Source organism: Melospiza georgiana, chromosome 23, assembly GCF_028018845.1.
Source record: "Melospiza georgiana isolate bMelGeo1 chromosome 23, bMelGeo1.pri, whole genome shotgun sequence".
NCBI lineage: Eukaryota > Metazoa > Chordata > Aves > Passeriformes > Passerellidae > Melospiza > Melospiza georgiana.
Window position 1 is genome coordinate 5,802,227 of NC_080452.1, and position 27,731 is coordinate 5,829,957.

Sequence of the window (27,731 nt, forward strand, 5' to 3'; positions counted from 1 at the left end):
CATTGTGGTCCCCTTTTTTTGCCAGCATGGATGGATTTCGGGTGGTGAAGCTGAGTGAAGTAATCCGTCAGGTGGATGTCGTCATCACCTGCACAGGTAGGGACAGCCCAGGCTGGAGCAGGCTGAGGAGCACCATTCCCTGGGGTCTCAAGGGAGCTGGGGATGGAGGACATTTCACTGCTCTGTGCTCCTGATTGTCCACAACAACTGAGCTCTGCCAGGAGCTTTTCACCCTGATTTGCTGTATGACCACAGTCCTGGCCCAGAGCGGAGGGACATCTTGGCCACATGTTCTCAGGGTATTTTGGGATCTCCTGGAGCCTGGTTAATTCATGGGAGCAGAGATCAAAGATTTGGGCACTGCCCAGGCTCCCCAGGGAATTGTCACGGTCTCAGTTCTGCCAGAGCTTAAGGGGTGTTTGGGCAATGCTCTCAGGCACAGGGTGGGGTTGTTGGCAGTGTCCTGTGCAGGGTCCAGGAGTTGGACTTGATGGCCTATTGGAAAAAAGCTCCCAATATTCCCAGTTAGATTGTGCCTGGGCCAGTCTGACCCTCGCTGCTGGGCCAAAGGCAGCAACTGCAGTGTGTCACCCCAGAGATACCTTGGCTTGCTGGTGGTTGCAGCTGGGCACTGAACAAGTCCAGGCTTGTTAGGAACCCCGTTTTACCTCAGGAGGAATAGCTTCAGGCGATGGTGAAGAGAAAAAGGAGAGGATTCTGCTGGAGGGTTTAATGTCCAGAGGTTTATTCCATGGTTACAGAGGTCTGAACGTGAGCAACTGCTCCAACAGAACACGGCCACATGGTCTGATCACCTTTTTAAGCTCAGGGACAGGGGGAGGGGAGGTACAGGTGAGCCACCAAGCAGGTGAGAGGGGCAGGGTCTCAGGGGAAGATGACACCCAGACAGGCCAATGACCCCTGGGCATAGGGGCATCCTTTGAACTTGACCAACCACACGACGCCTTGCTGGAATGTTCAGCCTGATTGACAGGACTCACTCAGCATGGGGGCAAGGGGGAAGGGAGAGAGGTACAGGCACACCTGGGGGAATGACCTGGAAGGCCAAAATGGGACTTTACAGCACACCACAACAATGGCCCTTGTGGATCCCTTCCAGCTGAGGGTATCCCATGACAGCTCTTGTCCCACATGTTCTCTGTCACAGCCAGAAGGGTTCAGCCCCAGGGGAGCTCCTCTGATGTTGCCCCAAGCTGAGCTTCTCTGACTCGAGTTCAGGAAAGGAGAAACCAGAGGGTTTGTGTTGCCACTGCCGTGGGGTCAGCTGTGCCCTCTGTGCCTGCAGGGAACAAGAACGTGGTGACCAGGGAGCACCTGGACCGGATGAAGAACAGCTGCATCGTGTGCAACATGGGCCACTCCAACACCGAGATTGACGTGGTGAGTGCTGCCACCCCTGGCAGTGCCCCTCTGCTGGCACCCTGGGGCTGTGAGTGCTGCCACCCCTCGCAGTGCCCCTCTGCTGCCACCCTGGGGCTGTGAGTGCTGGCACCCCTAGGGCTGTGAGTGCTGCCACCCCTGGGGCTGTGAGTGCTGGCACCCTGGGGCTGTGAGTGCTGCCACCCCTGGCAGTGCCCCTCTGCTGCCACCCCTGGGGCTGTGAGTGCTGCCACCCCTGGGGCTGTGAGTGCTGCCACCCCTGGCTGTGCCCCTCTGCTGCCACCCTGGGGCTGTGAGTGCTGGCACCCTGGGGCTGTGAGTGCTGGCACCCCTGGCTGTGCCCCTCTGCTGCCACCCCTGGGGCTGTGAGTGGTGCCACCCCTGGCTGTGCCTGCCTGCCTGCTGCCACTCCTGGCTGTGCCCACCTGCCAGCTTCTCTGGCTGTGCCCTCCTGCCAGCCCCTCTGGCTGTGCCTGCCTGCTGGCACCCCTGGCTATGCCCTTCTGTCTGCTGGCTCCTCTGGCTATGCCCTCCTGCCAGCTCAGCACCCCTGGCTGTGTCTGCCTGCCAACACTTCTGGCTGTGCCCACCTGCCTGCTAGCACCTCTGGCTGTGCCTGCCTGTCTGCCAGCTCCTCTGGCTGTGCCCACCTGCCAGCTCCTGCCGTGACCTAGCCTGTGCTTCTCCTCTGGCTGTGCCCTCCTACTGGCACACCTGGCTGTGCCCACCTGCTGGCTCCTGCCCTGACCCAGCCTGTGCCTCTCCCCTGGCTGTGCCCACCTGCCAGCCCCTGCCCTGACCCAGGCTGTGCCTCTCCCCTGGCTGTGACCCCTGCCCTGACCCAGGCTGTGCCTCCCCTCTGTGCCCCCCTGCCCTGACCCAGGCTGTGCCTCCCCTCGGTGCCCCCCTGCCCTGACCCAGCCTGTGCCTCCCCTTGGTGCCCCCCTGCCCTGACCCAGCCTGTGCCTCCCCTTGGTGCCCCCCTGCCCTGACCCAGGCTGTGCCTCTCCCCTGGCTGTGCCCCCCTGCCCTGACCCAGGCTGTGCCTCCCCTCTGTGCCCCCCTGCCAGCCCCTGCCCTGACCCAGCCTGTGCCTCCCCTCTGTGCCCTCCTGCCAGCCCCTGCCCTGACCCAGGCTGTGCCTCCCCTCTGTGCCCCCCTGCCCTGACCCAGGCTGTGCCCTCCGTTGCAGACCAGCCTGCGGATGCCCGAGCTGACGTGGGAGCGGGTGCGCTCCCAGGTGGATCACGTCATCTGGCCCGACGGGAAGCGCGTGGTGCTGCTGGCCGAGGTGTGTGGGGAGCTGGGCCATGCTGCTTTGGGCCTCTGTCTGAGTTAGCCAGGTGGAAAGGTGCTGAGAGAAGCCTCAGGGCTCAAAAAAGGGTTTTTTTATTTAATTTATTTTTTGTTTTCCTTTCTTGAGGGCGGGTGTGTCATATCCCACATGCAGCCACTGAGGTGCCGTGTGACTCTGTTCTTCTGAGATGGGGTTCATCCCACTCAGGCAAACCCCATCTGTGCAGGATTTCCCAGGTGCTGGGTGGCTCCTCTTCCCACAGGAGCTGTTCTGGCTTTTCTAAGGACCATGACATTCCCCTGCCTTGAAATGAAGGGTTAAGGTGGAAACTGGAGCAGAATTTAAATGCTCTGGTTCTCTGTGCCCCTAGTTCCGTGTGCAGGGAGGGGATGGGGGTGAATCCCATCTGGGAACCCAGTTTGGTTTGGATTTGGGAGCATGTCCAGCTCTGTGCTGACTCCTGCTTTCTCCCAGGGCCGCCTGCTCAACCTCAGCTGCTCCACAGTTCCCACCTTCGTTCTCTCCATCACAGCCACCACGCAGGTCTGTAATGGGTGGGGCCCTGCACAAGCCTCGGGGTGGGGATGGTTTGGAAGGAGCTGGGAACATGCTGGGATTGGTCCTTGAGGTGGCACCACTGCCAGAAATACCATTTTTTCTGGGCTGGAGTTATTGCTGGCACAGACCCAGTGTTTTGGGTACAGCGAGTTTTGGGAGAGCTTTTAAATGAGTGGTTTCATGGCACAGATCCTGCTGGGCTGGAATTCAGGTTTAACCTTCCCCTGGATAGGTTTGAGACCCCCTAGCATGGGTTTAACCTTCCCCAGCACAGGTTTAAGCCCCTCTATCACTGATTTAAGCTTCCCCAGCATGTGTTTAAGCCCACCTAGCACAGGTTTGAGCTTACCTTAAAGCAAGGCTTTGTTTGGGGTGGGAACATGGAGGGGGCTGGTGGCACTGGGGACACTGAGGGAATGATGGGACTGGGAACACTGAGGGGATTGATGGGACTGGAAACACTGAGGGAATGATGGGACTGGGAACACTGAGGGGATTGATGGGACTGGGAACACTGAGGGGATTAATGGGACTGGGAACATTGAGGGGATTGATGGGACTGGGAACACTGAGGGAATGATGGGACTGGGAACACTGAGGGGAATGATGGGACTGGGAACATTGAGGGGAATGATGGGACTGGGAACACTGAGGGAATGATGGGACTGGGAACACTGAGGGGAATAATGGAACTGGGAACACTGAGGGGATTAATGGGACTGGGAACACTGAGGGAATGATGGGACTGGGAGCACTGAGGGAATGATGGGACTGGGAACATTGAGGGGAATGATGGGACTGGGAACACTGAGGGAATGATGGGACTGGGAGCACTGAGGGAATGATGGGACTGGGAACATTGAGGGATTGATGGGACTGGGAACACTGAGGGAATGATGGGACTGGGAGCACTGAGGGAATGATGGGACTGGGAACACTGAGGGGATTAATGGGACTGGAAACACTGAGGGGATTAATGGGGCTGGGAACACTGAGGGGATGATGGGACTGGGAACATTGAGGGATTGATGGGACTGGGAACACTGAGGGGATTAATGGGACTGGGAGCATGGAGGGTCTGGTGGCACTGGGAATATGAAAGATCTGGTGGCACTGGCAATCATGGGGAAGGACAGCCATGCTGACAGTGGGGAATTCCCTTATCCTCACTCCTGTCACCCCAAGGGGACAGGGAACAGGCCTGTGTTTTGGACTTGGTTCCCAACAGTGGAAGCCAGCACTCAGGGGATGCAGTTTCATCTGTCCTGAAGGATTCTGTCCTGGTTTTTGAATGCTGCCAGTTTCTGAGGAGCAGCCCCTCCATTCCCATGTGCTGCAGGAGCTGGGTGGTTTAAGAGAAGAGCTGCTAACCCTGAACCATCCTCATGTTTTTCCTGGGGTGTTGAGCCCAGATGCTGCAAACAGGCTGGGTGGCATCTCATCCCTGCTCTCTGATCCCTCCAGTGGGATTGTGCAGACCCAGCCAGGGATGTACCCAGGGTGGGAGCCTTTCTCTCAAGGCATCTTAGAAATGGTTTCACAGTCCCTCAAGCTCCCAGATCCTTCTCTGCCTTTGTGAGCTTTGTGCTGCCCAAGCTGGTGGCCATTCCTGACTGTTCCCAGCTTGTCCCTGTGCTCTCCACAGGCTCTGGCTCTGATTGAGCTCTACAACGCCCCCGAGGGCCGGTACAAGCAGGACGTTTACCTGCTGCCAAAGAAGATGGGTGAGTGAAGGAACTGACTTTCCCTGGGGAATCCATGTGCCAGCAGTGTCAGAAGAGCTCAAACCTGGGCTGGGAAATGCTTCCAGAGGGACAGCAAGTTCAGGAAAGCCAGAGGCAATGACCTTAAAATCCGTGGGGGTTATTTGCTTTATCTTTGTTAGTGTTCTGCAGCGTGGGAGGCATCCCACATCCTGCAGCCTCCCTTCTCTGGGATTTTCCATCCCTCCTTGTGACTTTAGGGACACATCCAGCCCAGGCTTGGGCTCAGCTCTGCTTTGGGTGATAGGACAGGGAACACAGGATCAGGGGGTCCACACCCCACCACAACATGGGCAGTGATGACTGCCCAGCCAGACCTTCCAGTCATCACTGCCCATGCTGTGGTGGGGTGTGGACCCCTGATCCCGTGTTCCCTGTCCCATTCCCAGATGAGTTTGAGTTTGTGGCCAGTTTGCCCTCCTTGTGCCTTTAGGGGCACATCCAGCCCAGGCTTGCACTCATCCCTGCTTTAGGTGATGGTAAATCCAGGGTGCTGCCCAGCCAGACCTTCCAGTCATCACTGTCCATGTTGTGGTGGCATGTGGACCCCCTGATCCCATGTTCCCTGTCCCATTCCCAGATGAGTTTGAGTTTGTGGCCAGTTTGCCCTCCTTGTGCCTTTAGGGGCACATCCAGCCCAGGCTTTGGGTGATGGTGAATCTGGGGTGCTGCCCAGCCAGACCCTTCAGTCATCACTGCCCATGTTGTGGTGGGGTGTGAACCCCTGATCCCCTGTTCCCTGTCCCATTCCCAGATGAGTATGTGGCCAGTTTGCACCTGCCCTCGTTCGACGCCCACCTGACGGAGCTGACGGACGATCAGGCCAAATACCTGGGACTCAACAAAAATGGGCCTTTCAAACCCAACTACTACAGGTGAGAGCTGCTGGGGCAGGAGCTCCCAGCTCCCCATTGGTTTGGAGTTCTGCCTCCAGCTCTGTGGTCACCAACAGCAGAAGGATGTGGAGCTGCTGGAGCGGGTCCAGGGCAGGCCACGGAGATGCTTTGAAGGTTGGAGCCCCTCTGGGAGGGCTGGAAGGCTCCCAAGAGAGCTTAGAGTCCCTTCCAGTGCCTGAAGAGGGCAGGGTTGGATGGGATGTTGGGAAGGGATTCTTGGCTGTGAGGGTGGGCAGGCCCTGGCACAGCGTGCCCAGAGCAGCTGTGGCTGCCCCTGGATCCCTGGAAGTGTCCAAGGCCAGGCTGGACAGGGCTGGGAGCAAACTGGAACAGTGGAAGGTCTCTCTGTCCATGGAATGAGATGAGCTTTAAGGTCCCTGCCAGCCCAAACCAGTCTGGAATCCCTCCCATGCCTGGGGGATGCCCTTGCCCTGGCACAGCAGCACCCCCATGTCCCTCACTGTCCCTTCCTTCTCTCCTAGATACTGACGGGACCATTTCCATGAAGGACCAGACCACACAAGGCAACATTTGAGAGATTATTTTTAAAAAATCATTTTTATTTTGGTTTACCTTTTTTTTTTTTTTTTTTTTTTTTTGGTTAACCACCACCAGAACCTGTTTTTACATTTTATCTGTGATTTTAAGGTCAGGTTTTCTTTTCTCCCCTTTTTCCATGATCGCATCCCTGTCTGATCTTGCCAGACAACCTGGGATTTGCTTCTTGCTTTCATGTGGCTGAAGCTGCTGATTCCCAGCCCTGGCTCCAGGAGGGGCTTTCCCTTTTCTGCAAGGCCAAGGGCACTTCATTCCTGCAGCAATGGTTTCTTTTGGCTTTTATTTTGTATTTTTTCCCACCTTTCCAGCCCACGTCGGTCTCAGCCGGGCTCCCTGTGGATCCGGAGATGCTCTTCTACCTTATCTTCTATTTCTTTGTGTGGATTATCTGCAACTTCTAAATTGCCTTAAAGAGCCCAGTTTTAGCTGCTAGATCCCTGCTCCAGGTGTTCCCTGGGAGCAGAGTGGCCTGCAGGACACCTGGCAAAGGGGGTGACTGTGCCCAAGCCCAGGTCCCTGTGCTGAGGTGGCCCAGGTTTGGTGGCCACTGGCCTGGGTTTGGTGGCCACCTGGGTCCAGGGGAGTTCAGTGTTTCAGGGTGCTAATCTGAATCTGGATGGGGGTCGCTTTCCCAGCATTATCCTCATCTCTCTTAGGTTTTTTTTTTGTTGGTTTTTTTTTTTTTTTTTTTTTTTTTTAGCCAAGCTGCACCTTAATTGAGTTTTAAACATTTTTTTCCGTTTGTTTATTTGTTTTTTTTTTTTTCTTCCTCTTTTCCTTTTTGATCCTTACAGAGATGTTTTAGAGGGTGGAGATTGTTATTAGATGTTTTAAAAAGGAAGCATTGGGGACGTGGCCGCCTTCCCATCTCCCACTGGGAAGTGCTGGGTGGTGTTGAGGGTGTCTGGGGTGGGTTTTGGGGCTGTTTCACTATTTTTTTTTTTTGAGCTGGATGCAGAGATGAGCCTTCCCCATAGCCCAGCCCCTCTGCTCCCTGTCACTGTTATCCTCACTTTCTCCTGGTGTGTCCTGGATGCTCCCATCACCTCCTCCATGCCCTCCCTGCTGACATTTCCCTTTCCCAGCTTCTGCTGGGGTGTGGGCAGCTCCTTCCAACCCACTGAGGTTCCTGTTCCTGGCTCCTGTTCCTTTCCCCACTCAGGGGAGGGCAGGAGCTGCTGGCACCTCCTGGATGGTGGAGCTGCTCCTTCCCCCCTTTGCAGGGATCCACCTGGACGGCTCCTTCCCAGGGAATTTGCAGGTTTTGGGGTGTGCAGAACTCCTTGGGGCGCCAGGGGATGGGAGAGGTGCTGAGATCATCCCCTTCTACATCCTCTGACTGTTCCTCTCTCCCACCCTGCCTGGTCTCCTCCTGGATAGATTTTGGGGATCACCTGCCTCGCTCCCCAACAGATCCCAGGGATCCTCTGGGTCCCTTCCACCATCCCCCAGACCTCCCTGGGGACAGCTTTGCGAGCTGGGATGGGCGTTTGTGGGAAGGATGGGGACATCCCCCCTTCCCTGTGAGCCCCCCACGCCCGGGGGTCCCCGTTCCCACCCGTCCCGGGTGGAATCTCGGCCAAGGGCTCTGTGTCTGTATAAGCCATGCTGGGGGAGCCCGGGGGCGACGGCGGCGGCAGCGGCGGGGCCGGGAGCGAGAGGTTTATTTTGTATAGGAATGATTTTTAATGAATGCAATATTAATCCTTGCAGATGAGCAATAAATCATTAAAGTCTAATTAAACTATTAGGAAAAATGAAGTGCTTGTGGTTTGTTTGGTCTCAAGGGCAGGGCTGGAATCTCCCTTTGGTCAGCTTGGGGTTGGGATTGGGTCCTGCCAGAATTTTCTGAGCGTTGCCACAAATTCTGGATTTTGGGGTCTCATTCTCTTTAAAGCCCAATGTGGCACCTTAGTTTGGGGTCTAAACCCTGTCAGGGTCTGACTCCCCTCTGAGGCCCCTCAGTTTGTGGTCTGAGCCCCCCCAGCCTCTTCACTGGAGCGTTCCTTTGTTCCAGGCCCCTCAATTTGGGATCTGAGCCCCCCAGCCCCTTCACTGGAGCGTTCCTTTGTTCCAGGCTCCTCAGTTTAGGGTCTGAGCCCCTCAGCCCCTTCACTGGAGCGTTCCTTTGTTCCAGGCCCCTCAATTTGGGATCTGAGCCCCTCAGCCCCTTCACTGGAGCGTTCCTTTGTTCCAGGCCCCTCAGTTTGCGACCTGCCTGTTCCGCCACTCCCAACATGGCGGCCCCAGGCCCGGGCCCACCGTGGGGCGAGGCGGAAGTGCCGCACCCAGCATGGCCGCGCCCAGGGCCGCGCCGCACCCAAGATGGCCGCGCGGGGGCGGGGCCGGCCGCCCGGCCGTGTGTCGCGCCGTCCGTGGCCGCCGGGGGCGGGCAGCGCCGGCCGTGACGCGGCCGCCACGGCGGAGCCGCGGGGCCGGCGGGCGGAGCTGCATCGCACCCACCGGAGACACCGGCGCTCCCCCTGCTGCCACTCCCAACATGGCGGCGGCGCTGCCCCGGCTCTCCCTGCCGCTCCCGCGAGAGGAGGGGGTGAGTCCTCGCGAGAGCTCGGCGCGGCGGAGCGGCCGACATGGAGCCGGGTGGTGGCCCCGGGCCGGGCCCTATCCCGGTCCCGGGGAACAACAAGGGCCGCGGTGGGGCGGCCGCGCCCGGGAGGGGCCGCGACTTGGCCCGGCCGCCGCGCAAGGACTCCGAGGTCAGCGCCGCCGCCGCCGGGAGTGGGGCGGCCTTCCCGGGCGGGGCGGGCCGCGCCGGGCCTCGGCCAGGGCCTGCCCATGGGTGCCGGTGCCCGGGGGCGGTGCCGGTGTTCGGTCGGTGCCGATGTTCGTGGGTCCCTGTGGGTGCCAATGCCCGTAGTGCCGGTGCCTGGGGGTGCCAGTGTCCGGCCCTTCCAGCCCTGCTTGGGCTCCGCCTTCCCCGGGACCGGCTCGGCCGGTGGCTCCGGTGCTCCAGTGCGGGTCCCAGGGCCGGTCCTGGACCGGCCGCTCCCTCGGTACCGGTTCCCTGGGCTGTGGAGCCGGGAGGCCTCTCCCTGCTCGGCCCTGGGGTTGCCCGGTCTCGGTCGGTGCCGATTTCCCCTTTATCAATCCCTTCCCCAGCTCCGGGCCGCTGTGACCGGGCTGGGCCGCGAGGGTGGCTCGGTCGGCCGGTCCCAAACGGGAGTGACAGGGCTGGCCCGGGGGTCTCCCGGCTCAGCCGGGGGTTTCTCGGTGTTACCGTTCGGTTCCAGCCCGGGGTGGGGTGTCGGGTCCCGCTGCCGTGCTCGGACCAGGGATGGTTCCAGCCAGAGGTGACCAAACCCCTCAGGGTCACCCCGAGCCTTGGGGTGGGAGGGTTGTGTGGAGCTGAGGTGTCCTGGGGCTTTCCCAAAGCCTTTCACTCCTGGGATGGCCCTAGAGCCGTTCTCTCCCATGGTTCCTCAGAAAAGTCCCTGGAATGCCAGGGGATGGATGTGAGGGGGAGTCTTGGAGAATGGAGCTACCCCTCTCTGACTCCTGCAATTCAGGATTGTCCTGATGTGGAGTGGAGTGGGAGCCCCCAAATTTAGGACACTTCTGCCTGTGGGTTCATTCAGGTGCCCCAAAATTTGTGTGAGTTTGATTCTGGGTGTGCCCCTTCTTCAGGAATTTGTGCCCCAAAATTTGGGATGGTTCTGCTGTGGCTCTGCTCCTCACTCAGGGCTGGGTGTCCCGAGAGGGTTCTGGTGTGGGTCTGCCCTGTGCTCAGGAGTGTGTGTCCCAAAATTCTGCTCAGGGTCTGCTCCTCACTCAGAAGTGAGTGTCCCAAAATTTGGGAGAATTCTGGTGTGGATCTGCCCCTCCCTCAGGAGTGTGAGTCCCATAATTGAGGAGAATTCTGCTCAGGGTCTGCCCCTCATTCTGGAGTTGGTGCCCAAAATTTGGGGTGGTTCTTATATGGGTCTGCCCCTCACTCAGAGGTGGGTGAGGATTCTTTCTGTATCCTCCCCGTGCTCAGGAGTGGGAGCCTCATAATTCAGGAGAGTTCTGGTGTGGATTTCAGGATCCTGAAATTTGTGAGAGTCTTGGTGTGCACCTGCCCCACTCAGGGCTGGGTGCCCTGAAATGCTGTGGGTTGATGTTCTTGATTTCTGTAAAGGGAGCTGATGATATTTTGTGCTCTAAAGGTTTTCCTGGGTGTTTTTGCAGCTTCTCCAAAGCTGTTTGGAGTTGTTTCATCCTCACTAATCCCATCTGCTGGGATAGCACAGGGAGCTAGCCCAAATTTTCCCAATTTTGTGTGAAATGGGTGAGCTTTGAGTGCTGCTTGATCTCGGAGAACCCTCTCCCTGTGTCCTGCTGTGTTTGTTGTGCTTTGGGGGCTCCCCCCGTGCTCTGGGGGTGCTGCAGTGGCTGCAGCACAGCCTGTGCAGACGCAGGAGGTGGGCTGGAGTTGCCTCGGTAACGTTTGTGCTGCTGCAGAAATGATTTTGGTCCCTAAACCAGCAAGACCAGCCCTGGATTTGCAGGAGGATGAGGTGAATTGTGAGTGTTTTCAGGGGTTTTGGTTTTCCTGAAATGTGGTGTAATGGACCTGATTTTTCCCCCGTGTTTTCAGGGCTATTCAGAGTCACCAGACCTGGAGTTTGAATATGCAGACACGGATAAATGGACAGCAGAGCTCTCAGGTAAGGAATAATTCTGTGATGGATCAATTAATCAACCATCATTTCCTCTCCTGGTAGAATTAAAGGAACTGTCAAGTCCAGTATCTCGTTATTGTTATATTTAAATGCTGTATTGATGTTAAAAGGGACAGGATATGTGTAGTTCATATTTTTGGCCTTACACTGGGTGGGGTTTTATTACATTTTGATATTTTGCTAAAACTGCAGTCTCCAGGGCTGAGTTGCAGCTCAGTGCAGGTTTTTGGAACTTCTTTTCTTTTGGCAGAACTGTACAGCTACACAGAGGGGCCAGAGTTCCTGCTCAACAGAAAATGCTTCGAGGAGGACTTCAGGATCCACAGTAAGAGCTGATCTTTTTCTGGATTCCTCTCCCCTGGGGAGGCACAGGGATTTTTCTTCCTAGAGAAAGAGGAGCGTGATGTCAGAGCTCACTGGGCTCTGCAGCTACACCTGAGGGGCAGCTTTGATCTTTGCTCTGTGTGAGCAGGGACAGGACCCAAGGGAATGGCTGGGGCTGTGTCAGGGGAGGAGATCAGGGAAAGGTTCTTCCCCCAGAGGGTGCTGGCACTGCCCAGGCTCCGCAGGGAATGGACGCAGCTCCGAGGCTGCCAGAGCTCCAGAAGCGTTTGAACAATGCTCTCAGTGGGAGATTTTGGAGTGTCTGTGCAGTGCCAGGAGTTGCCCTCTATGATCCTTGTGCAGCTCAGGACATTCCATGATGCCAGAACTTCTCTAATCCCCTGCTGGACAGCACAGCCATCCCTCAGCCCTCAGCCATCCCCAGCACTCCCTGGCTCTGCTGTGCCAGCTGCGGCTGTGCCCAGAGCCCTGCTGTGGTTTGCAGTGCGGGACAAGAAGTGGCCGGAGCTGGAGCGGACGCAGCACCGCACGCACGCCATGCGCCTGCTGGACGGGCTGGAGGTGACGGCGCGCGAGCGGCGCCTGCGCGTGGCACGCGCCATCCTCTACGTGGCACAAGGTGACACCGCCCCTGACACCTGCTTACCCCTGCTAGCTCCCTGAAATGGGTTGTGTTGTAATATATATATTATATATATAATATATATATAACATATATAATATATATATTATATATTATATGTATATAATATATATGTATATAATATATATGTATATAATATATATGTATATAATATATATGTATATAATATATATTACATAATATATATTATCTATTATATAATATATAATATAAAATATATAATATATAATATATAATATATAATATATAATATATAATATATAATATATTATATATTATATATTATATATCATATATCATATATTATATATTATATAGATAATACATGTATAATACATTATATATGTATTATATATATAATAGATATAATATATATATTATGTATATTATACGTATTATATATATTGTACAGTAGAGTTGTGCAGTTAGAGAGTTGTATGTGTTATGTTGTATGTGTTAACTGTTTTGTATATAGTGTATGTTTAAATATTTAGTATAGAACTCTTTTATGTTCGTAAAGTTTTTATATATGTAAGATATAAGATATATGTAGGATATAGATATAAGATATATGATTATATATCTAAGGTATATATATTATATCTAAAATATATGCAAGTTATATATAAGATATATAGATATAAGATATATCTAAAATATATATACGGGATATAGATATAAGAAATATAGATACAAGATATATGTAAGGTATATCTAAGATATATATGTAAGTTTTATCTATGATATATATAAGTTATATATAAGACATATATATAAGATATATCTAAAATATATATAAGATGTATAGATATGAGTTATATCTAAAATATATATGAAAGATATAAGGTATCTTTTAAATATATTCGATACAAGATATATATATCTTTATATATAAATGTTTATGTATCTTATAAATGTTTAATACATTTTATATAGTGCATATAGTATATATACTGTATAATACAATAGTATTATATACAGTATATATACAATTATGTACTACATGTACTATATAATACAATTATATATATACGATATAATGCAATATATACACTAATACAATTGTATATAATACAACAGATAATATAGAGTTTTATATTATGTATAGTATAATGTATATTGTATTATAATATATATTGTAGATTATATGGTACTATGTGTTACATATAAAATACACATTATAATTATTTGTATATACTATATATATGAGACATAGTACAATATAATTTCATATCTATAATATATGCATATATATAATTATAATATATGCACTGTATGTAATAATTCTGTGTATGTACTATACATATGAGACATAGCACAATATAATTTCACATATATAGTATATCTATAAAAATAATTATAATATGTATACTACACGTAATACATAATACAATGTAATCTACAATTCATATTATATATGATAAACTGTATATTATATATTACATATATTACATGTTATGTCTTACATATAATGCATTGGATATTTAATATATTTATACATTATATATTAAATACTGAATGACATAATGAATAACGTGTATAATATGTATAATATAAATATATATTATATATTGTATTTTAATATAAAATATAATATATAGCTTATGTTATATATTATATATGTATAGCTATAATATATAGCTATATATTATATATTATACATTATACACAATATATTATATATATTATATGTAATATATCAGTATATAATATAATGAATATATAGTATTAATATGATCCTATAATTACTAATTATTTTAATATATAATATTTAGAAGAATTCTCATTCCTTGTGGATTCCATTCCACCTGGGATGTCTGGAACCAAGCTGAATCTCATGGGACCAGATAGTTTAGAGCAGTTTGGCCCAAAATGTGGCTGATTTCCCTGTGTTACCCCAGTTCTGCAGACCTGGAATGGGTTCCCCAAAGAGGGCAGCTCCATGCTGTGCATGCCAGTTTTCCCCCAGTGTGGAGGGTGTGTTTTCCATACGAGGAGCAGTGGGAGGGCCTGTGGGGCTGGCATCAGCAGGGTCTCCTTGCAGGCACCTTTGGTGAGTGCAGCTCCGAGGCCGAGGTTCAGGCCTGGATGAGGTACAACATCTTCCTCCTGCTGGAAGTGGGAACCTTCAACGCCTTGGTGGAGCTGCTCAACATGGAGATTGAGTGAGTACTGTGAGAAAACACTTCAGGAGTGGCTCTGGAATTCACCAGAATGACTCCCTTTGTCCTGGGTGGGTGTGTAATGTAGGATTGTACCTGGTTTCTCCTGAAATTCCCCATTAATCAAAGTGCCTGACAGCAAACAGGCAGCTCTGCTCCTCCTCACGTGGCTGTGCTGGGAGCAGGGAGTTCATGGCAGCAGTGTCTGTCTCAGGGTTTGGAGCTGGCACGTGGAGTGCCCATGGCAGAGTCTGAATTCCCCCAAATTCTCTCTGAGCTCTTCTCCTTCTGCAGCAACAGCGCAGCCTGCTCCAGTGCCGTGAGGAAACCGGCCATTTCCCTGGCTGACAGCACCGACCTCAGGTATGCAGTGGGAATGGGGCCACCAGGAGAGGCTCCAGGGTTTTCTGGGGGCTTTGGGAGGCTGAGGCAGGCACTGGAAGGGGTCCCAGAGCTATTCCAGCTCTGCGAGTTTCTGCAGGTGTCCGTTGTGCTCAGCCTGCACAGCAGGAATGAGACAGGTTGGGGATATGGAAGCAGTAAAATTTGGGAAATTTGGGACTTGTAGAGACTTTCCCCCCCAGTGCCTGTGTGCTGGTTTGGAGCAGGTACATGAATTGTGGATGTAGTCTGGGTTGCTCCAGCTTCTCCCTGAGTGCTGGCAGTGATTCCATAAGTTATCCCTGGCAGGGATTCAGCTGCCCTGGTTTTTGCAGGGTGCTGCTGAACATCATGTACCTGATTGTGGAGACCGTGCGCCAGGAGGCCGAGGGGGACAAGCCTGAGTGGAAGAGCATGAGGCAAACCTTCCGAGCAGAGCTGGGTGAGGACCAGGAGGTGGAGACAGTGACATGGCATTTGGCTCCAGGAGTTGGGTAATAGTGACTGGCAGCACTTGGTTGGTTTCTGCTCAGCTTGTGGGGCAGAGGGAGGTGAGCAGAGGAAGCCATCCAGCCTTTGCTGCTGCTGGGTGCTCTCTTCCTGGGAAAAAACTGAAATATTTGAGCTGTTGTTTCCTCTTAAACATAGAGGTAAGAAATTACAGAGTTTACAAGGCCTTGGAAGGGGAGAGGTGCTGTCTGGGGTGAGGTGAGGATCTTGGAGCTAATGGGGAGGAGGCTGCAGGAACTGGTGATACTGGTGATCAGGGTGAGGCCAGGGATGAGGAATTCCTGGCTGATGGTGCTGTGTGGTTCCAGGAGCCCCCCTGTACAACAATGAGCCCTTCTCTGTCATGCTCTTTGGGATGGTGACCAAATTCTGCAGTGGCCATGCTCCACACTTCCCCATGAAGAAGGTGCTGCTTCTGCTCTGGAAAACTGTGCTGGTAAGGAGAGGCTGTGGGATGTGGGGTGTGTGGTTTGATACTTGGCACAGGAGGGAATTCTGCTCTCAGAGTTGGCTGTAATTGCTCCACCCTCTTTTTCTGGTGTTCAGTTTTCCTTTAAGTCCAGTCCCAGTTTTTCCTCCACAGGGAAGCATTGGATATTGGTGTGTGGAGCTGGATACTAAAGATAAACCCAAAGCAAGGTCCCTGGCTGGGGAAGGGAAAGTTCTGAACAGTTGTGGATGCCTGGACATCCTCTTGTCCTTCCTGCCTCTCTCAATGACAAGAGGAGCACAGGACAGGCAGCTCCTGTTTGAAACTGGGGAAGGATTTGGGCTCCTCAGGACAAGAGAGACTTTGATGGGCTGGAGTGTGTCCAGGGAGGGGAACATCACTGGGGAAGGGTCTGGAGTGGCTGAGGGAGCTGGGGGGGGCTCAGCTTAGAGAAAAGGAGGCTCAGGAGGGACCTTTGGCTCTGCACAACTCTCTGACAGGAGGAGGCAGCTCAGGACAAGAGAAAATGACATCAAGCTGTCCCAGGGGAGGTTTAGGTTGGATATTGGCAAGTTTTTTTGATGGAAAGAGTGGTCAGGCATTGGCACAGGCAGGCCAGGACAGTGTTGGAGTCACCATCTCCAGGTGGATTTAAAGGACACACAGATGTGGCACCTGGTGACGTGGATTACTGGTGACACCTGGTGACATGGATTACTGGTGGCACCTGATGACATGGATTACTGGTGGCCTTGGCAGTACTGTGGGAGCAGTTGGACTCGATGATCTCAGAGGGCTTTTCCAACCTGAACAATTCTGTGATCCTGCAAAATGAGTTTGGGAAAGGCAGGTGTAGCTGTCCCTGGAGCCCCCTGTGCCATGCTCAGCGTGCTCTGGTGTCCCTTGCAGTGCACCCTGGGAGGGTTTGAGGAGCTGCAGAGCATGAAGGCAGAGAAGAGGGAGATGCTGGGGCTGCCCCCCCTGCCCGAGGACAGCATCCAGGTGATCCGCAACATGCGCGCGGCCTCCCCGCCCGCCTCCGCCTCCGACCTCATCGAGCAGCAGCAGAAACGCGGCCGCAGGGAGCACAAGGTGGGGACAGGGACATCAGGGAGGGCACTGCCAGGCTCTGGCAGAACCCAGGAAATTCCTCTGGTATTGGAAAAAAAAAAGGCTCCCAATATTACCAGTTAGATTGTGCCTGGGCCGGTCTGACTCTCGCTGCTGGGCCAAAGGCAGCAACTGCGTATCACCCCAGAGATACCTTGGCTTGCTGGTGGTTGCAGCTGGGCACTGAACAAGTCCAGGCTTGTTAGGAACCTTGTTTTACCTTAGGAGGAATGGCTTCAGGCGATGGTGAAGAGAAAAAGGAGAGGATTCTGCTGGAGGGTTTAATGTCCAGAGGTTTATTCCATGGTTACAGAGGTCTGAACGTGAGCAACTGCTCCAACAGAATCTCGGCCGCATGGTCTGATCACCTTTTTAAGCTCAGGGACAGGGGGAGGGGAGGTACAGGTGAGCCACCAAGCAGGTGAGAGGGGCAGGGTCTCAGGGGAAGATGACACCCAGACAGGCCAATGACCCCTGGGCATAGGGGAATCCTTTGAACTTGACCAACCACACAATGCCTTGCTGGAATGTTCAGCCTGATTGACAGGACTCACTCAGCATGGGGGCAAGGGGGAAGGGAGAGAGACATAGGCACACCTAGGGGAATGACCTGGAAGGCCAAAATGGGACATTACAGCACACCACAACACTCTGGCTGCCCTGGAGGGCTCCAGCCCCTGCCCAGGGGGCTCAGAGAGCTTAGCACAGAGCCCAAGACCCCCGTGCCTTTGATGTAGCCCTTGGAAGAAAGAATTACCAACCTTTATATGAAGAATTACAAGTAAAAAAAGTTTAAGTAGAATGATTGTTTGTCACAGGGTGAAAAATAGATTTTTGGGGTATTTAGAATGGGGGTTCAGGAGGTAAGATGGAGGAATCTGGGTGTGTCCAGTCTTTCTTCTTCTTTTTCCTAGCCTCCATCTTCTGGGTGATGTTGGCATTTTTGGATTGGTTGAAGGTAGAAGCTCACTGTCTAACATAGGTGATAGGTATTGGGAAGTTATTGTAAATAATGTACACATAGTTTTTAGTATAAAAATATAACACCACCCCAGGGGTGGTCAGTGTGCCTCAACCTGACCTGCCAGACAGACCTCAGTGGGTTGGAGAAAAAATTATATAGAAAAGAAACCATTGAGAAGGAGAATAGAAGAGTTTTGACTCCTTCTTCAACTGCTGGGCTGGGAAAAGAGACTTTCTAACACATCTTGGGGTCACTCTGACCAGCAGAGATTCTGAGAAGGCTCTGAGCTTGTTTTTGGGACATTCCCTTCCTGCTCTCCCCACTCCAGGCCCTCATTAAGCAGGATAACCTCGATGCCTTCAACGAGAGGGATCCGTACAAAGCTGATGATTCCCGTGAGGAAGAAGAGGAAAATGATGATGACAACAGCCTGGAGGGAGAGACCTTCCCCCTGGAAAGGGATGAAGTGATGCCCCCCCCTACCCAGCACCCCCCAAGTGACCGCATCACCTGCCCCAAAGGGCTGCCCTGGGCCCCCAAGGTCCGGTGAGTCTGGGGTGTCCCTGCTGGGAGAACTGGAGCAGGGTCAGGGAAATGGAGGCTGTTGGATGTTGGGAATCTCAGCAGGGATGTAGGGAAGGTTTTTGGGCTGGGGGGATCACTCTGATGGCTGTTTCCCTGTGGGGTTGGCTGGGTACCCTTTACCTGACCACAAGGCTTTTCCCTGTGCCTAGCTGGGCATCTTCCAGATGCCCTGGAGGGTGTGACTCTTCCCATCTCCCTTTGCTGCAGGGAGAAGGACATTGAGATGTTTCTGGAATCCAGCCGCAGCAAATTCATCGGCTACACGCTGGGCAGGTGGGTGCAGAGCCAGCCCAGTGCTGCCATTACTGGGGACCTGTGGGAGAGGCCAGTTTGGGGGCTGCTTTTGTCTCTCTGTGGCAGAAGGGAAGGCTTTGGCTGGCTGGGCTGTGGCTTCATCCCTGGGTGGTCTCTGCCCCACCCCTGGGTGCTCAGCCCTGCTCCCAGCCTGGCTCTTTCCCTCCTCCAGTGACACCAACACCGTGGTGGGTTTGCCCAGGCCCATCCATGAGAGCATCCGCACCCTGAAGCTGGTGAGTTGAGGAATTCCTCCAGCCCCTGCTGCTGGATGGGTGCCCCTTGCCCACATCCCTGCTCCCATCACAGCTCTGGGTGGATTTCCCTGACCATTTTCCCCTTTCTCCACCTTGTGATGGGAGAGCAGCCTTAAGCTTTCATCTCATCCTGGATTCACAGATTGTCTGAGCGCCTTCTTTAGGGGGCTCCATCCCTTCCTTAGGGGGCTCCATCCCTTCCTTAGGGGGTTCCATTCCTTTTTAATGGGGATTCCATCCCTTCCTTAGAGGATTCCATCCCTTTCTGGAGGCTCCATCCCTTCCTTAAGGAGCTCCATCCCTTTCTTAGGGATTCCATCCCTTCCTCAGGGGACTCCATCCCTTAGGAGATTCCATCCCTTCCTCAGGGGACTCCATCCCTTAGGAGATTCCAACTCTTCCTTAGGGGACTCCATCCCTTTCTTAAGAGGTTTCATCCCTTCCTTAGGGGGTTTTATCCCTCTCTTCATGTTTTCATCCCTTTCCTACTGGCCTTGTCCCAGACCTGAGCCCAGCAGCTCCCACCCTGCCCATCTAGCCAGGTCACCCCTTGGACAGGGATCTGGGAGGGATGGAACAGGGTGGTGGGAGCAGGCTGGGGCTGGGGGCAGCACTGGGGGACTGTGGTGACCCCTCCTGTCCCCCTGCAGCACAAGTACACATCCATTGCTGAGGTGCAGGTGCACATGGAAGAGGAGTACCTGCGCTCGCCGCTCTCAGGAGTGAGTGTGGGGATGGATGGGATGGGATGGGATGGGATGGGATGGGGTGGGATGGGATGGGATGGGATGGGATGGGATGGGATGGGGATCCCGGGCTGGAATTTGGAGGCACTTGGTCCTGCCAGGTTTTTTGGCAGGACTGAGGAGTTTGTTTTGCTGGGGAGGGGTTTCTCTGGAGCAGAGGGGTCGGGGGTATCCTGCCCTTGGGTGCTGGTGGCAGTTCCTGGGATGAGGTTTTCTGGTCTCTCCTGGCACCAGGGGGAAGAGGAAGTGGAGCAAGTCCCTGCAGAGATCCTGTACCAAGGCCTGCTGCCCAGCCTGCCCCAGTACATGGTGAGCTGGGGAGCACTGGGATCCCCTGGATCAGTCCCTTTCCAGTGATGCACCCCACGTTTTCACCTCCCTCCTGCAGTGGAGAAAGGGCCTTTTATCAGTCTCCTGCAGCTCCCATTCCACCTCCATCTCTCCCTTTTTCCTAGATTGCTCTGCTGAAGATCCTCCTGGCTGCAGCCCCCACCTCCAAAGCCAAGACAGACTCCATCAACATCCTGGCAGATGTCCTGCCCGAGGAGATGCCGTGAGTGGCTGTGGAGCAGAGGGGCTGGCTGGGGCTGGGAAGGGAGGGAGGGGTGGGAGGGAGCTGGGGGAGTGCCCTGGTGTGGGCTGGGGTTCCCTGGGGGGCATGACCCTGCTCTGCCCTGCATTGCACCCTGCAGGAACTGGTGGCCTCCTGCAGCAGGAGCAGTTGGACTCGATGCTCTCAGAGGGCTTTTCCAGCCTGAATGATTCTGTGATCCTGCACAGTGGGTTTGGGAAGGGCAGCTGTAGATGTCCCCATGCTCAGCATGCTGTGGTGTCCCTTGCAGTGCACTCTGGGAGGGTTTGAGAAATCATGGAGTGTTTTGGGTGGGAAGGGACCTTAAAGCTCATCCAGTTCCACCCCCTGCCATTGGCAGGGACACCCTGCTGCTGGATGGGTGCCCCTTGCCCATCTCCCTGCTCCCATCACAGCTCAGGGTGGATTTTCCTGACCATTTTCCCCTTTCTCCACCTAGTGATGGGAGAGAGAGCAGCCTTAAGCTTTCATCTCATCCTGTATTTATAGCTTGTCTGAGCCCCTTCCTTAGGGGGCTCCATCCCTTCCTTAGGGGGCTCAACCTTCCACTAGACCTGGTTGGGCTTGGACACTTCCAGGCATGGGGCAGCCACAGCTTCCCTGGAGAACCTGTGCCACCCTGAGAGGGATGAATCCCTCCTGACACTGTCCCTTTGTGTCCCCCAGGACCACTGTGCTGCAGAGCATGAAGCTGGGTGTGGATGTCAATAGGCACAAGGAGATCATTGTCAAAGCCATCTCTGCTGTGCTGCTGCTCCTGCTCAAACACTTCAAGCTCAACCACATCTACCAGGTGAGGGAGTCCAGCAGTGCCCACGGGTCTCTGGGCATGGCAGGACCCTGAGTGGGTCCCTGTTCACCCACATTTCTCCTCCCCAGTTTGAGTACATGGCCCAGCACCTGGTCTTTGCCAACTGCATCCCACTCATCCTCAAGTTCTTCAACCAGAACATCATGTCCTACATCACTGCCAAGAACAGGTGAGGAGAAGGCTGCACACCTGTGGTGGTATTTGCAGGGGTCCCAGGATGAGGGAAGAGATGAGGATCTGAGTCCATGTTTCAGAAGGCTTGATTTATTGTTTTATGATATATATATTTTATATAGCCACAAGTCCCATTTTTATAAGTATTTGAACACTTTTCTTCACTGTTAGGTTATACAAATGTGATTAAAGACCATATTACTTCTGAATCATAGGTTCAAAATTTACTATATATACTATATTTACCATATATTTACTATATATTACTAAAACTATGCGAAAAGAATAGAAGAAAGGATTTCATCAGAAGGCTGGCTGAGAATAGAAAAGGAATGATAACAAAGGCTTGTGACTGACTGAGACAGCCAAGCCAGCTGACTGTGATTGGCCATTAATTAGAACCAACCCCATGAGACCAATCACAGATGCACCTGTTGCATTCCACAGCAGCAGATAACCATTGTTTACATTTTGTTCCTGAGGTCTCTCAGCTTCTCAGGAGAAAAAATCCTAAGGAAAGGATTTTCCATAAAACATGTCTGTGACACACATCTGCATTCCTGGGGGATGTGCAGAGGGATCCCTGTTTCTTTGGCCTCTCTTCAATCCCTCCCTGGCAGTGCCTCAGGCAGAGCTGGAAATTCCCACCAGAGCCCATCTGCAGTGTGTGGGGAGTGGGGGCTGCATTTCCCCCATGCCAGGGGGATCTGGGGGTACACCTCAAGCACCCCTCTCTTCCTGCAGCATCTCCGTGCTGGACTACCCCTCCTGTGTGGTGCATGAGCTGCCAGAGCTGACAGCTGAGAGCCTGGTGAGTCCTCCTGCTGTGACACTCCTGGCACCTGGGGTACTGCCCGGGGGAGTTTGGGGTGCAGGGGGGCAGCAGGGCTCCAGCACCCAGCCCCTGCACCCTCAGCTCTCCTGTGCTGAGCCCCTGGCACCACTGGGATTTTGGGGAGGGAGTGTGTCCAGAGAAGGGAATGGAGCTGGGGAAGGGGCTGGAGCACCAGGAGGGGCTGAGGGAGCTGAGGGGACAGCCTGGAGAAAAGGAGGCTCAGGGGAACTTGCTGGCTCTGCACAATTCCCTGACAGGAGGGTGGAGCTGGAGGTTCAGGTTCTGGTCCCAGGGAACAAGAGAGAATGGCCTCAAGCTGTGCTAGGGGAAGTTCAGGTTGGATATTGGAGAGAAATTCTTTGTGAAAAGGATGGTCAGGCACTGGTACAGGCTGGCCAGGGCAGTGTTGGAGTTACCATCCCTGCAAGTGTTCAGATTATGTGTGGGTGTGGATGTGGCAGTTGGGGACAGGGATTGCTGGTGGCCCTGGCAGTGCTGGGGGAGCAGTTGGACTTGATGATCTCAGAGGGCTTTCCCAATCTTACCAATTCCATGATTGGAGGATTCCGTGCCCACATGCTGTGCTGTCCCCATGTCCAACAGCTCCTCAGATCACCCCAGCCTCTCCCCATCCCCTCTCCAATCCCTTGCCTGACCCTGCCTCTCCTTGCCCACAGGAAGCTGGGGACAACAACCAGTTCTGCTGGCGGAACCTCTTCTCCTGCATAAACCTCCTGCGCATCCTGAACAAGCTGACCAAGTGGAAGCACTCCCGCACCATGGTGAGCCCTGGGAGCGTTCTGGAGCTCAGCATGGCCAGGCAGCTGCACTGGGGATAACCTGGGACAAGCCAGGGCTTGAGCAGGGGGGTGGAGGTGGGGTTGGCCCAGGGATCCATCCCGGCTGGGTCTGGAATGTTCTGCAGATGCTGGTGGTGTTCAAGTCGGCGCCGATCCTGAAGCGGGCTCTGAAGGTGAAGCAGGCCATGATGCAGCTCTACGTGCTGAAGCTGCTCAAGGTGCAGACCAAGTACCTGGGCAGGCAGTGGAGGAAGAGCAACATGAAAACCATGTCAGCCATCTACCAGAAAGTGAGGCACCGCCTCAACGACGACTGGGCCTACGGCAACGGTACGTCCTGGCACCCCTGGCATCCCCAGCCCTCCTGCCCCAGGGTCTGTGGCATCCCTGGCATCCCCAGCCCTCCTGCCCCAGGGTCTGTGGCATTCCCAGCCCTCCTGCTCCAGGGTCTGTGGCACCCCTGGCATCCCCAGCCCTCCTGCCCCAGGGTCTGTGGCATCCCTGGCATCCCCAGCCCTCCTGCCCCAGGGTCTGTGGCATCCCTGGCATCCCCAGCCCTCCTGCTCCAGGGTCTGTGGCATTCCCAGTTTCTGCTCCAAGGTCTCTGCATCCCTGGCATCCCCAGCCCTCCTGCCCCAGGGTCTGTGGCATTCCCAGCCCTCCTGCCCCAGGGTCTGTGGCATCCCTGCCATTCCTACCCCTCCTGCTCCATGGTCTTTGGCATCCTGGCATTCCCAACCCTCCTGCTCCAGGCTCTGTGGCATTCCCAGCCCTCCTGCTCCAGGGTCTGTGCATCCCTGGCATCCCCAGCCCTCCTGCCCCAGGCTCTGTGGCATCCCCAACCCTCCTGCCCCAGGGTCTGTGTCCCCACCTTGCCCTTTCTGCCTGGGGTTTGGGCAGGTGTTCTGGGTTGACCTTGGTGGATCTCAGCTGGTTGAGCTTGACCAGGTGCCCACCAAGCTGCTCTGTCCATTCAGAGAAAAATCAGCTGGGGAATGACTTGTAGGGTGAAATGAGGTTGTTTAGTACAGCAAAAGCAGAAAAAAAATAGGTTTGTTCTCTACTTCCCATGAGCAAGTGATGTTCAGGCACTCTGGGGAGGCCAGGCTGCAGCATGTGGAGCTGCTGCTCTGGAAGGCACAGCTTTTTATATGTTTTAAATAACTAATGCCTCATCATTCTCCTCCTCCTTTCCTTGGGTTTATATCTGATCTGACATCATAGAATCTGGAATATTCCCTTTGTTCATTTGGGTCAGCTGGCCTGTGCCCCCTCCCAGGATCTTGCATCCACTTGACGGGGTGGGAATGTTGGGAGACAGTGCTGGTGCTGTGCCAGCTCTGCCCAGCAGAGCCAGAATAGTGGTGGGTTCCCAGAACCTTCCCAGCTCCCACTGCAAAGCCCAGCACTGGCAGGACTCCTGTGGGAAAACAAATTCCAGCTGAGCCAGACACTGTCCAGCAGGTCTGGGGTGTGGGAGGGATTTTGGTGAGGACATTTTAGGGCTCAGGGCTCTGCCAGAGGTGTCAAACCTTGGCTGAAAACCTTTTTTGGCCTAAATTGGGCTGGAACAGCAGGTTTGGTGCCTCCCCAAGGGGGTCCAGGTGCCCCAGTGGAGTGTTCCCTCCCACCTTCAGAATGTGGGAGATGAGACAGGGTGGCATTGCAGTTTTGGGGGTTTTGTTTTAGCCCAAGAATGACCTTGGGGTGTACCAGCATTTCCTGGTGCTGAGGCAAGTGGGGCCAAAGGGAGCCCCCATTCCTGGCTTTGTTTTGGTTGTTCCCTGTGCTGGGGATGCTGGAAGTGGTGGAGGAGCTGTTGGTGCCTCCTGACTGTGCTTTGTTTGACCTACAAAGGCCTTTCCTGAGTGGGAGGGGGCTGGAGGTGCATGGATTGTTGGGAGGAGACAGAACCAAAGCATATTCCAGACCCTAGGGCATCATGCTCAGGATATAAAGTGGGGAGAAAAAGGAGGAATTGGGGGATGTTGGGAGTGATGGTGTTTGTCATCCAAGGCCAAGATATAAAGTGGGGAGAAAAAGGAGGAACTGGGGGATGTTGGGAGTTATTGGAATACAGCTCCCAGTATTACCAGTTAGATTGTGCCTGGGCCAGTCTGACCCTCGCTGCCGGGCCAAAGGCAGCAGCTGCAATGTATCACCCCAGAGATACCTCGGCTTGCTGGAGATTGCAGCTGGGCACTGAACAAGTCCAGGCTGGTTAGGAACCCCGTTTACCTCAGGAGGAATAGCTTCAGGCGATGGTGAAGAGAAAAAGGAGAGGATTCTGCTGGAGGGTTTAATGTCCAGAGGTTTATTCCATGGTTACAGAGGTCTGAACGTGAGCAACTGCTCCAACAGAACCTCGGCCACATGGTCTGATCACCTTTTTAGCTCAGGGACAGGGGGAGGGGAGGTACAGGTGAGCCACCAACCAGGTGAGAGGGGCAGGATCTCAGGGGAAGATGACACCCAGACAGGCCAATGACCTCTGGGCATAGGGGCATCCTTTGAACTTGCCCAACCACACGACGCCTTGCTGGAATGTTCAGCCTGATTGACAGGACTCACTCAGCATGGGGGCAAGGGGGAAGGGAGAGAGGCACAGGCACACCTGGGGAAGTGACCTGGAAGGCCAGAATGGGACAACAGGGAGTGATGGTGTTTGTCATCCAAGGCCAAGATATAAAGTGGGGAGAAAAAGGAGGAATTGGGGGATGTTGGGAGTGATGCTGTTTGTCCTCCAAGCCACCATTCCCCGTGATGGGGCCCTGTTCTCCTGAAGGTGCTGAACACCTGCCTGCTCATGGGAAGTGGGGGATTAATTCCTTGCTATTCTTTCCTTGTGCTGCACAGCTTTTGCTTTCTTTATTAAGCAAAAGCTTTATTATTCTTTATCCTAACCCAGCAATTTTCCAGCTTTTACCCTCCTGATTCTTCCCTGCTTTGGCTGGTGTGGTAATGAGCAGTCAGCCACATGGGGCTCAGTGTGGCTGGGGTTACACCACCACCCTGAGGGCTTTGGGCTGGCTGAGGAGTCCCCAGCTGTGTTCACAGGGGTCTGAGGATGAGGGAAGAGATGTAGATCTGACTCCATGTTTCAGAAGGCTTGATTCATTATTTTAAGAGATATATTACATTAAAACTATACTGAAAGCATATATATTACATTAAAACTATACTAAAAGAATAGAAGAAAAAGTTTCAATCTCAGAAGGCTAGCTAAGAATAGAATAGAAAGGAAAAGAATGATAACAAATGTTTGTGGCTTGGACAGAGTCTGAAACACTGTGATTGGCCATTAATTCCAAACATCCACACGAGACAGATGCACCTATTGCATCCCACAGCTGCAGATAATTATTGTTTACATTTTGTCCCTGAAGCCTCTCAGACATAAATCCTAAGGAAAAGATTTCTCATAGAGAGACGTCTGTGACAGCCAGCTCTGCTCTGACCCCTCTCATGCCCGTTCCAGACCTGGATGCCCGTCCCTGGGATTTCCAGGCAGAGGAGTGTGCCCTGCGTGCCAGCATCGAGCGCTTCAACTCGCGGCGCTACGACCGCGCCCACGGCAACCCCGACTTCGTGCCCGTGGACAACTGCCTGCAGAGCGTGCTGGGCCAGAGGGTGGAGCTGCCCGAGGACTTCCAGCTCAACTACGACCTCTGGCTGGAGAGGGAGGTGTTCTCGCGGCCCATCTCGTGGGAGGAGCTGCTGCAGTGATGGACACAGGGAGGAGGCAGCTTGGAGTGCTGGAGGCTCACGGGGCAGGGCAGCGAGGTTTGGGGCGGGGGTCTGTGCTGTTGTGGTGGGCTTGGGAAGAGGATGGAGCTGAGACCACATGCTGCCCCTCTGTGAGCTTCCTTCCAGGCTTATCCCAAAGCTGAGGGTGCCCTTTGGGTGTGGGGGGGATCTGTGCCCACCCACCCCATGTGATGCTTTCAGGGGCACCCGCTTCTCGTGTCCCCCAGCCAGGAAGGGGGAGCAGGTGGGAGTGGGGGTCCTTGGGTGGCCCTGCCCAGCCCCTCTGGGGGTTTGAGGGGCTTGAGGGGCTGGGGTGGCCTCCCCTCACCTCACGAGGGGTGCAGGAGCTGTACATATATTATATATATTTGGTGATACCTCTGCCCTGAGCGTGGCTGGGCTCTGTCCCTGTCCCTCCTGCCTGGAGCTGGGCTGGGATGAGAGTTCCTCATCCCATGTCCTTGTCCCCATTCATCCCTCAAACCCCAGGGGTACATGGCTCCTCACCAGAAGGTTTAATCTTATTTTTCACCCTGTCTGTTGGTTGTGGGGAGCAGCTTCTCACAGGCATTTCCGTGTCCCATTCACTGAACCCTCCCCAGCTCTGTGCTGGGATTTCTGACACCTCTGTGGTCTTACCTGGGATTGTCTTTGTGGTGTTACCACCTGGATTTTCTTTGTGGTGTCACCACTGGGGTTTTCTCTGTGGTGTCACCACTGGGATTGTCTTTGTGGTGTCACCACTGGGGTTTTCTTTGTGGTGTTACCACCTGGATTTTCTTTGGTCCCTGCTCCCAGCAGAGAATCCTGACACCAAATCTTGCCAGAGCTCAGCCTTGCACATTGCCTGGCCTCAGTTTCCCTGGCAGAGGGGCAGCAGCAGCCCTGGGGGATGAAACCCTGGGGGATTCACCCTGATTTCAGGCAGGGATTTGCAGAGATGGTTGTGGGCAGAGGGAACCTGGGGCAGCACCAATTCCACCCCATCACCTGCTGGGATTCTGAGCCTGTGGAGCTCCAGGAGTGAATCCAACTGTGGGGATGCTCAGCCCCAGCCATGGAAGCAGCAAACTCAGCCTTAGGAGCCATCAGAGAAGTTCTGTGGGCTCAGCATGGATGGTAACAGGCCTGGAGCTGTCCCCACCGTGCCCTCTTCCCCCTCAGCCAGGGGTGACATTGAGCTGGATCCA

General features: G+C 53.6%; 2 protein-coding genes across 7 annotated transcripts in view; both read left to right on the forward strand.

Annotated features, from left to right (window-relative positions):
• The window catches only part of AHCYL1 (adenosylhomocysteinase like 1), a 33,148-nt gene extending 24,914 nt beyond the window's left edge, over nucleotides 1-8,234 (forward strand). For 2 of the 3 annotated variants that reach the window (XM_058039830.1, XM_058039832.1), the window contains exons 11-17: nucleotides 26-96; nucleotides 1,307-1,401; nucleotides 2,594-2,692; nucleotides 3,173-3,241; nucleotides 4,902-4,980; nucleotides 5,774-5,894; nucleotides 6,398-8,234. In XM_058039830.1, coding sequence (XP_057895813.1) covers nucleotides 26-96; nucleotides 1,307-1,401; nucleotides 2,594-2,692; nucleotides 3,173-3,241; nucleotides 4,902-4,980; nucleotides 5,774-5,894; nucleotides 6,398-6,404 — 541 coding nt within the window. In that variant the 3' untranslated portion in view covers nucleotides 6,405-8,234. Of the gene's footprint in view, nucleotides 1-25; nucleotides 97-1,306; nucleotides 1,402-2,593; nucleotides 2,693-3,172; nucleotides 3,242-4,901; nucleotides 4,981-5,773; nucleotides 5,899-6,397 lie in introns of those variants that run through there. The other variant, XM_058039831.1, reaches the window with a different exon arrangement.
• Nucleotides 8,235-8,942: 708 nt separating this feature from the next.
• STRIP1 (striatin interacting protein 1) lies at nucleotides 8,943-26,695 on the forward strand. Of its 4 annotated transcripts, none has more exons than XM_058039823.1 (21): nucleotides 8,943-9,024; nucleotides 11,071-11,140; nucleotides 11,406-11,480; nucleotides 11,985-12,119; nucleotides 14,188-14,308; nucleotides 14,600-14,668; nucleotides 15,022-15,128; nucleotides 15,505-15,632; nucleotides 16,536-16,718; nucleotides 18,029-18,246; nucleotides 18,493-18,558; nucleotides 18,752-18,815; nucleotides 19,487-19,558; nucleotides 19,817-19,891; nucleotides 20,038-20,135; nucleotides 20,841-20,967; nucleotides 21,054-21,154; nucleotides 21,904-21,970; nucleotides 22,672-22,776; nucleotides 22,920-23,124; nucleotides 26,273-26,695. In XM_058039823.1, exons 1-21 carry the CDS (start codon nucleotides 8,974-8,976, stop codon nucleotides 26,518-26,520), a joined length of 2,385 nt encoding a protein of 794 aa, XP_057895806.1. In that variant the 5' UTR covers nucleotides 8,943-8,973; the 3' UTR covers nucleotides 26,521-26,695. The 4 variants fall into 4 exon arrangements, with proteins under 4 accessions (XP_057895806.1, XP_057895804.1, XP_057895805.1 ...); XM_058039821.1 differs by lacking the exon at nucleotides 8,943-9,024 and adding an exon at nucleotides 9,056-9,190; XM_058039822.1 differs by lacking the exon at nucleotides 8,943-9,024 and adding an exon at nucleotides 10,890-10,990.
• Nucleotides 26,696-27,731: the final 1,036 nt, after the last annotated feature.

What these genes read in the sequence shown, in the direction of transcription:
- STRIP1 (XM_058039821.1), top strand. Translation starts at nt 9,065, where the DNA reads ATGGAGCCGGGTGGTGGCCCCGGGCCGGGCCCTATCCCGGTCCCGGGG. An exon ending in GGAGGACTTCAGGATCCACA is followed by an intron (nt 11,481 to 11,984) that starts GTAAGAGCTGAT and finishes TGTGGTTTGCAG; the next exon opens with TGCGGGACAAGAAGTGGCCG. An exon ending in GGAAGCACTCCCGCACCATG is followed by an intron (nt 22,777 to 22,919) that starts GTGAGCCCTGGG and finishes AATGTTCTGCAG; the next exon opens with ATGCTGGTGGTGTTCAAGTC.